At 42.5% G+C, this 10000-nt stretch overlaps 1 protein-coding gene across 1 annotated transcript in view; it reads left to right on the forward strand.

Moving 5' to 3' along the window:
- tmtc2b (transmembrane O-mannosyltransferase targeting cadherins 2b) overlaps positions 1–10000 on the forward strand; it is a 131457-nt gene that overhangs the window by 92796 nt on the left and 28661 nt on the right. The window contains exon 8 of the mRNA XM_048257001.1: positions 7348–7469. Coding sequence (XP_048112958.1) covers positions 7348–7469 — 122 coding nt within the window. The remainder of the gene's footprint in view (positions 1–7347; positions 7470–10000) is intronic.

Raw genomic sequence — 10000 nt, forward strand, 5'->3', positions numbered from 1 at the left:
ACTGCGTTAACCAAACATGCTTCACCCGCGGGGGGAAATGAGAGCTGTTCTACGAGACACATTTACACAGGCGCCATGTACCGCACCGTCTTCCCCATCACCAATCTGTTTTAACTGAAAACACAGGAAATAAGTTGTATTCCCTCAGAGGGTGGAGAGGGGGAGAGAGACCGTGTTCTGTGTCGGCCACCTGCAGGACCGGAGAGCTAAGTTCTGGGTTCCGTGTTCCGTGATCCTCATCAGGAAAATTATTTACAGTAATCTCCTTCATGTGAACGCTCTGGTCCTCTTGTGCATATTATGTGTCCTTTAACTGACACATTTGCATGGGGGTGTGTGTGTGTGTGTGGCACACACTTTGAGCTCTCAGGCGGATGCGTCTAAGGTTCAAGTGAAATGTTAGCCTCGTCACGTACCCATGTCCTCTGTGTTATTGCTGCGATAATTACATTAAAAACATTGTTTTGGCTTATGTTGGGTTTTTTTCTAAATTAAGTAGCCGCGTTGTCCGATTCCTCTCAAAACAGCCGAGGCGGCCGACAGAGTGTTTTGGCAGGTGGGGTGCAGAGAGGAGCTGACAATGGGTGGAGGGATCGGGTGATGCGTGGCCGGTCAGCAGGGGTGTTTTCACTCTTGTCGCCGTGACACCCAACCCCATCACACACCCTCTCTCTCTATCCCTCTCTCTCTCACCTACAATCTCTCTCTCCTTCCCCCTCTCTCCATTTCACTCCCCCCTCTCCATCTCCATTTCACTCTCTCTTTCCATCTCTCTCTCTCTCTCTCTCTGTTTCCATCTCTCTCTCTCTCTCTCTCTCTCCTGTGCTTGGTGCAGCCCCGAGTCAGACCTGTTCTGTTTATAGCCCATAGGATTGACTGGATACGTGGGCCCCTCTTCTGCATGAGTGATCCATCGCTAGACAAACAGAGAGAGAGAGAAAACCTCGCATTGGCATCCGCCCGTCTCTGTGTGTAACGGAGACGGGCATTGGCACTGGGTTCTGCTGAGGTGGGCACTACCCACCCTCGGCCCACATGCTCTTTGCCCTTGTTTTGCTTTCTCTGCCAGCCCACTGTTCACCCTGCAGCGCACAACCGCAAACACGTGGGCGCGTGGTTGTATTATGTGTCTTGTGAATGCAGACAAGCGTAAGGGGCTCCACGCTCTTTGAGCAGCAATTATATTTATCAGCTTGACTGGCTCGATGGACTATTGTTCAAAGATGGGTTTCACCTGTGAAATGTGCACCCTCCCTCTCTCTCTCTCTCTCTCTCTCTCTCTCTCTCTCTCTCTCTCTCTCTCTCTCTCTCTCTCTCTCTCTCTCTCTCTCTCTCTCTCTCTCTCTCTCTCTCTCTGAGCGGAAGTGAGTGCGTGTGCAGAGTGTGAGCGTGACTGAAGGCCGATTCTGGCTTGAGTGGTGCCCTTTACATTCTAACTTTTCTATCTTTTTGTTTGTTTAAATAATTATTTGTTCGATAGTATTGTTTGTTAATTGAGTTGAGAGTCTGCTGCCAGCATTAAGCTGGGTAGTATGGCAACTCCTAAATCAAAACTTGATTGTTTAACCAGACGGCATGGCGTTAAAGTGGCGTCTAGTGTTAGTGTGGAAGCGTGTAGTTTAGCGGTGGGTAAAATTGTTGGATACGATAATGTATTGTCGGCATCTAGAATGAACAATGCGATCGTTCTTTTTTTTGAGTACAATCGAAAAAAAGCTTATGAAGTTGTTCAATCTGGAATTGAAATTGATGGTTGGCTTGCCCTGTTCTTCCACTTAGTAGCCCATCTAAGAAAATCAAATTGTCTAACGTGCCACCGTTCTTAAAAGATGAGGTGTTAATCAGAGAACTTTCGGAAGTATGGCAAAGTGGTGTCTCAAGTTAAGAAAATACCTGTGTGATGCAAGTCAACTTTGTTGAGCCATATGGTGTCTTTTAGACGCCAGGTGCATATGTTTCTGAAACAGGACTGTGATTTTGGCGCAGTGTTCAAGTTTAATGTTGATGGCTATGATTACACTGTTTATGCAACATCAGACTCAATGAAATGTTTTGGTTGTGGTGGACATGGACATTTGGTTCGTGCTTGCCCAAACAAAAAAGATAATGTTAAGGAACAAACTGATACACCTGCAAATGATTCTGAAATTAGTGAGGAAACTGAGCCATCTGACCCTACCCCACTATTACGGCTGGTGGTGCAGAGTTTGTGTCTGTAGTGGTAGAATTACATGTGCCGACACGGATTTATCAAACGTGGTTGAGAAAGAGAATGTGACCGAAAAAGTGACCGAATCGAGCGAAGCCGCTGAAATAAAAAACACCGGAGTCTGAAATAATTTGGCTGCCCCCGCATTAAGCCCGATGTGATCATGGATGAGGGCAGTTCTTGTGAACCTGCAGGGGTTCTGAGGAGACTGTAGGCCTAGAGGCTGCAGAGTTGGTTAATGAGAGAGCTGGTACACAAGCAGAGGAGGCTGGCTGTGAAACGGTCCGAGAGGAAAATGTTTTCAAAATTCCCAAAAATAAACGAAAAGAAATTCTCTAGTAATAAAGCTACAAAACAATTGAAAAAGACATTGATGTTGAGCTACCAACTACAGATAATGACCATGAGAGCGATGGTTACTCCACTGATTCTAGTTTGTCAAGTTCACAATCACAAGAGCTTTCTCAACCGTTAGTTGTCGTGTGGTACTCCACTCAGGAGATAAGCCATTTTTTACAGACTACCAAATTTGTGCGTAATGTCAAGGTTGAGGATTATTTTTCCAATATACAACAGTTCATTGATGATGCCAAATATCTAATGAGGACAAATGAGGACGGAGGTTTTACTGACCAAGAGATGTTTAAGCTTGGTTAAGATTGTCATAAGTTGAGAAAAAGGAGAACCGATTGGAAATGATGGTGATACTCAGTAAAATATGTATGTTTATTTTCTTTGTCTTTTTCTGGTTACTTTCTTTTTTTTTGAAATGGGGGTTAGAGTCGCTACTTTGAATTTGAATGGGGCCAGAGACGGAGGAAAAAGAGCAGAATTCTATGAATTAAGCAGACAGAAAAATATTGATGTTTTCCTTGTTCAAGAGACACATAGCGACTTAACTAATGAAGTTGATTGGGTGAAGGAGGGATGGGCGTGCCAGACTCAGTCTATCGTCCTTAAGTGGAGGTGTTGCTATCCCTTTTCAAAGTCGTTTCTTCCATATTCTTATGATGTGGAAGAGGTGGTTAAAGGAAGACTATTGAAAGTAAAAGCAGTTTTGAAAATGATGTTTTTGTTTTCATTTGTGTTTATGCTCCTACCTTAGCTGCAGAGAGGATGTGTTTTGGATAAGTTTGGTGATGTTCTTGGTGCATGTAATAGTACTGATTTTCTTTTTTTCTGGGTGGTGATTTTAATTGTACTGCTGATATTTTAGATAGAAATCATGTAGAACCTCATGTAGCCTCTCAATAAGCGTCTTATTGAGTTAATTGAAGCATATGAATTGATTGACATATGGAGATCTTTTCACAAAAACAAAGGCAATATAGTTGGTCTCATTGTCGGATAATTATTTATCAATGGCAAGACTTGACCAAATGTACTGTTTTAAGCATTTTTTTTAGTGCTTTTCGATGTTCCTATATCAGTCCTGTTGGTTTTTCTGACCATTGCATGGCATGTTGTGTACTTATAAAAATCTGCGGTTAAACCAAAAGTGCATATTGGCATTTTAATAAGATGATGTTGGACGATCAAACTTTTAGAGAAGCTTTTGCTGTTTTGGGAGAGTTTTAAGTTGAGAAGCCTTTTTCCCCTCTTTGCAACAATGGTGGGATGTAGCAAAAATTCAAATTAAACATGTATGTCAAAAAATATACTTTCAATGTCAGTAGAGACCTAGCTAGATCCATGAAAACTTTAGAAAAGGAGATTGTGGATTTGCAAAATGTGGTTGATAACAAAGGAAATTCAGAACAAATAGAATTACTTAAAAGTAAAAAGTGGAATTGGCTGATTTTTTGGGGAAAACACAGGGCTTTGATCCGGGCTCAAGAATACAAAATGTATCTGTAATGGATGTTCCGTCTAAGTATTTCTTTAATTTAGAGAAGAAAATGGAAGAAAAAAGTTAATTCATGCTGTGCGCTCAGAAACAGGAACATTGTTGACTAAGCCAAATGAAATAAGACAACGAGTAAGGAGTTTTTACTCAGAAATTTTAAAAGTGAATTGGTTGGAAATCAGGAGATTGAGCGTGGTTTCCTTCATGACTTGCCAACGCTTTTCAAAGGCTTCAGCAAAGATGCTGGATGGAGCTTTATCACTGAAAGAACTCTGTACAGCCCTGATGGGTATGGAAAATGGACGTGCTCCTGGCATTGATGGACGGCCAGTTGAGTTTTACAAAGGCTTTTGGTCAGTATTGGGGAAAGATCTCCATGAAGTGCTGAATGACAGTATAGAGAAAGGAATCCTTCCTCTGAGCTGTCGAAGGGCTGTGTTGACACTGTTACCAAAAAAGGTGACTTGACCGACTTGAAGCATTGGCCCAGTGTCTCTCCTGTGCATTGATGTTAAAATGTTTTCCAAAGCACTAGCAACTAGATTGAGAGAAGTGATGGAACAAATAATACATGTTGATCAAACCTACTGTATTCCTGAAAGGTCAATTTTGACAATATTTTCCTTGTTCGAGATTCAATTGAAGTTTCTAGTAAGTTAAAAAGAATTTTGGATTTGTTTTCATGGATCAGGAAAAAGCTTTTGACAGAGTTGAGCATAAGTATTTATGGGGGTGTTAGAGGCTTTTGGATTCAATTCGGGTTTTATTAATCTAATTAAGGTGCTCTATAATGACATTGAGAGTATAGTGAAAGTTAATGGTGGTTTGTGTCCCCCTTTTAAAGCAATAAGAGGTGTAAGACAAGGTTGTTCATTGTCTGGAATGCTCTATTCCATGGCAATAGAACCTTTGCTTCACAAATTAAGGTGTAAAATGACTGGCTTTTCTCTGTCCAATTGTGAAAAGGTTTTTGTTTATCAGCATATGCCGATGATTTGGTTGTAGTAGTCAATGATCAAAATGATGTTGATACCTTAAATGATGTTGTGAAGGATTTTGGAGTGATATCATCTGCAAAAAAGTCAACTGGAAAAAAAAAGTGATGCTTTTCAGATAGGTAATTGGGTAGATGGACCAGCCAAACTCCCAGAAGGGTTAAATTGGAAAAAGGGGGTTTCAAATATCTGGTGGTTTTTGGGAGATGATAACACTGTACAAAAAAGAATTGGGATGGAGTCATTGAAAAAGTGAAGGGGCGTTTAAAAAATGGACATGGCTACTACCTCAGATGTCATATAGGGGGCGCTGTCTGGTTATCAATAATCTAGTGGCATCCTTTTTGTGGCATCGGCTGGCTGTTTTAGATCCACCATCAGGTCTTTTAATGAAGATCCAGTCAACCCTAATAGATTTCTTCTGGGATAAGTTGCATTGGATCCCTCAGAGTGTTTTGTATTTACCAAAAGAAGAAGGTGGCCAGGGTTTAATCCATTTGCCCAGTAGAGCAGCTGCTTTTAGGCTTCAGTTCATTCAGAGGTTTCTTACTGGGCCAGAAGATCTTGTTTGGAGGCCTGTGGCTTGTGAAATCATGCATAATGTGAGTGGTTTGGGTTTAGACAAATCTTTGTTTTTCCTGGATCCTCATGCAATACATTGTATTGATTTACCTGTTTTTATAAAGGACTTTTAAGATCTGGGGTTTATTTAATGTTAGCCGAATGGAAGAGACTGGTTCTTTGCATTGGCTCCTAGAGGAACCTCTAATCTATGGATCAAGACTGGACATTTCAAAAAGAATGTAATGCCTGGATTGAACAGTTATTTATGCAGTACTGGACTTACACGTTTAAGGCCATTTGGTGGATGTATCAGGCTCTCTTATGGACAGTGCCACACTGGCTGTAATGCATGGGAGTGAGGTCCTTGCGTATGGTGGATAAGATCTTGCATTGCTGGAGAACAGAACTAACATCCGAGAGCCAAAATGATAAAGAATTATGTTGATGGCGTTTTGATTCCTGATAGAGAAGACCCTTTTCCTGAATTGTCACTTAAACCGAAATTAAATGATTGTAAAGGTATTTTTTTGCCCCCTCCAAAAGAAATAGATTTCAGCGAAGTCAATGGTAAATGTCTTTACAAGACCTGTGTTAAAGTGATAAATAAAGAAAGGCTAGATGGAAAGGTTGACACGCCTTGGCGTTCTACTTTTGGTTTAGTAAGTAATGTTAAACCAGAGTGGAAATCTCTATACAAACCACCATTAACTAAAAGAGCTGGGGACTTACAATGGAGGTTACTGCATGGTATTTTGGCAGTTAACTCTTTTATTTCTGTTTTAAATCAAAATGTAAGCCATGAATGTCCTTTTTGTTTGGAGAGAGAGACTGTTTTTCATGCCTACTCAAATTGTTTCAGACTGCCACCTTTTTGTTTAAGTTGTTGGCAAAGCTATTAGAGTGTTTTTGGAGAGTTTTTCTCTATTCAGACCTTCATATTGGGGTTTAAATATGTTCAGAAAGAACGTTGCAAGTGTGAAATGATTAATTATATCTTTGGGAATGCTAAGATGGCCATTTATATAAGTAGGAAGAATAAGATTGAAAAAGACTCTGACCATGATGTAATTGACATTTTATTAAGCCTGGTGAAATCAAGAGTAAAATTAGAATTTGACTTTTATGAAACAAAAGGTGATTTTAATTCTTTTGAAGAAGAATGGTGCCAAGGTGGAGCAATATGCTCATTGGTCGATAATGAATTATTTTTTTCAGGTTATTTTTTCTTTGATTTTCAGTTTTTAAAAAAAAAAAAAGTGATGGTTTTATGGTAATGTGATCGTGTGTTTTGTAATAAAGAGCTGTTAAAATTCAAAATTCTCTCTCTCTCTCTCTCTCTCTCTCTCTCCCTAATTATTTCTCTCTATTTCTTTTCTCTCTCTCTCTCTCTCTCTCTCTCTCTCTCTGTCTCTCTCTCTCTCTCTCATGAGCATTGAGAAACTAAATGAAACCAAGAAGCCGAAAAAGGTGATTTCGCTCAGAAGTAGCTGTTTTCATAAACATGTTTCATGGGTCAAGCCACTACTTGGCTGACGGAATCCCCTCATAGGCCCCTCATGCGATTCGGGTGTTGCCTTTCAAAGCCAGTGGGAGTCGCGGCGGGTCGGCTCTGGGTAACGGCTGGACCCTATCCGGTGTCGGGTGTCGGCGTAAAACAATGGTGAGATGTGTGCTGCTTTAACCTCTGACCCCCTGCTGACCTGACCTCTCCACTCCTTCCTTCCCGTGTGCAGGAGAGGCCTACATGCGACTGAACAAGCTGGCGGAGGCTGAGCACTGGTACCGGGAGTCTCTGCGCGCCAAACCGGACCACATTCCCGCTCACCTCACCTACGGCAAGCTCCTGGCCATGACGGTAAGAACGCTGGAAAAGGGTCTCTCTTATGCCCTGAAGGTTTATAGGATTACTAGGGTCAGTGCAGTGGACAGCTCAAATAGATTTGTAAACATATCAGATACTAACCCTAAACAAAACACTAGTATTAGGATAGCAGGGTAGTAACATATAGCATGGGATTATAGAGAATATTGTTTACTGTATACTGTAGCAGCATAAAGCAAAAGCCATAGTCTAATCTAAAACTCTGTAGGGACAAGCCTCTGCTAACGGAGGAGAGGACACAACAGCAGATCTACTGGGGCTGGGAGTATGTTGTGTATCAGCTTGATTCAGTTTGCAGAGAGAGAGAGAGAGAGAGAGAGAGACTACAGTAGGCTACATGTCTACAGTAGGCTAACACACACAGTAGGTCTCTGTGTTGCAGAAGGTTAGCGTATGTCTACAGTAGGCCAACACACGCAGTAGGTCTCTGTGTTGCAGAGGGTTAGCGTAGCGTATGTCTACAGTAGGCCAACACACACAGAGTAGGTGTCTGCTTTAGCAGGCCCATGTGCCTGCAGTCAGACATAAAGCAGTAATAGACAAGTCCCTGTGTGTGTGTGCGCATGAGAGAGAGAGAGAGATTGTAATGTGCTCCCTGTGGTGCTGGACTGTGAGACTCCAGTATTGCTGACATGGACGTGTTGGGGTGCCTTTACCTCCAGGCCTGCTGCCACACAGGCAAACCAGTCTGGACAGCCAGTGATGGATGCACACACACATATATCAGACACACATTACACGTTCACTATGCCCTGTTAGAGTGAGAAGTCCCCTGGTTTAAAGTTTCATGGACTCTACTCCTCTCTGGGTCTCTCACTTTCTTTTGCTGTGGGTGTGTGTGTGTTGGGCAGGGTAGGGGGACTGTGGCCTTCCTGTGCTGTCTCCTCTCATTTCCATGGCAGCGTGGGCTGTAGAGTTTAGTTGGGCCCAGGTTGCCCTGACCTCTTAGGGTAAATATAGAAGATGACAGAACTGATTTTCGACCCTCTCATGCCACACTGTGTGTGTGTGAGTGAATGAGAGTCTGTCTGTCTGTCTCTCTGTCTGTCTGTCTGCCTGTCTGTCTGTCTGTCTGTGTGTGTGTGTGCGTATGAGAGAGAGTGAGAGGATGTGTTTGTGTGTGTGTGTGTGTGTCTAGCACCTCATTAGAATGTGTGCCGTGTCAAATGTGAATCAGGGAGATGGAAGCAGTGTTGGTAAACAGGAGATGGTGCTGATTCGACTTGAGAGGAGGGAAATGTTGCAACATCTGGCTGTTATTGGCAGTGAAAAGTAAAGTGTGGCTGTTTTCACACAGCTTATGGTACAAAATTCCACAGAGAACTTGTTTTTATCTCTTTCTTTCTTTCTTTCTTTCTTTCTAGTCACATTGGTATTTTTCAGAGAGACTATTCATTTTCCCTTCATTTTCAGCCACTCTGCTTAGCCAGAAGTGGTCCAAAAATGCCCTCATGCAGCATGTGGCTTCAACTAATCCTGTTCAGAGCCACGTCCCATGGCTGACTGCTGTCACATCAACTAGGACAAAAATACAAACTTTTTTGTTAAGGTTTAGTGGCCAGTTTGGAACACACACACACAGGAATGTGTCTTCTGCATTTTACCCATCCATGTGTAGTGAATACACACACACACACACACACACGTACACTCTTGGTGCAAATAAACATTGTGTTTATGCACAAGAAATAAAGAAGCTTTTCACTTTATTCTGTTTAGATGTCACGGCGTAACAAGCCACGAGTACATTAGACTCAGGCATTTGTTTTGAGCTCCCAATTATGTCAAGGTTGCCCATGCGAGGGACATGTACGCCGTAAATCACTTTGGCTTGAGCAGATGTTGTTTTCATTTTAAGGGTCCTCTATTGATTTTTGAGGGGAAGTGTTGATGTCGGAGCTGTCAGCCTCACGCTGTGTGCTCGGCATTCAGGGAGAACCGGAATAGAACCCGGGGAAGAGGTTGCGCCCCATCCACCATCCTCTGGGTGTAAATGATGCCACCTCGCAGGGTGCCAGGGGAGACGGCGGACACTGATTGACGGCCTCTCTGACCTTGAGAAGGGTGTAGACAAACCAAGAGATGGAGGCTGGGCCCGCCGAGACGTCAGGAGAGTGGGTATTCGCGCTGGACAGTGTTTCAGTTGTTCAGTGTTGAGGGCTGTGCAGTGTTATGAGTGTTTAAATGTTGAGGGCTGTGCGGTGTTATGAGTGTTTAAATGTTGAGGGTTCTGCAGTGTTATGAGTGTTTAAGTGTAAGTGTCCGTCCCCCCCTTTCTCATTGTGCTGCAACACCCATCAAGAGGTTTAAGAAAACAAAAACAAATATTTTGTTGAGTATATTACCTGACAACTAAGATTACATCATGGTGAATGTAGTTAGCATATGTGTTAGGGGCCCAGCACGCTATTTCCCCATCTCTGTCTTTCCCATAAACACACACAGACACACACACACACACACACACACACACACTCCATTCTGAGTGATGATCCACCAGTGGT

Source organism: Alosa alosa, chromosome 11 (genome assembly GCF_017589495.1).
Source record: "Alosa alosa isolate M-15738 ecotype Scorff River chromosome 11, AALO_Geno_1.1, whole genome shotgun sequence".
NCBI lineage: Eukaryota > Metazoa > Chordata > Actinopteri > Clupeiformes > Clupeidae > Alosa > Alosa alosa.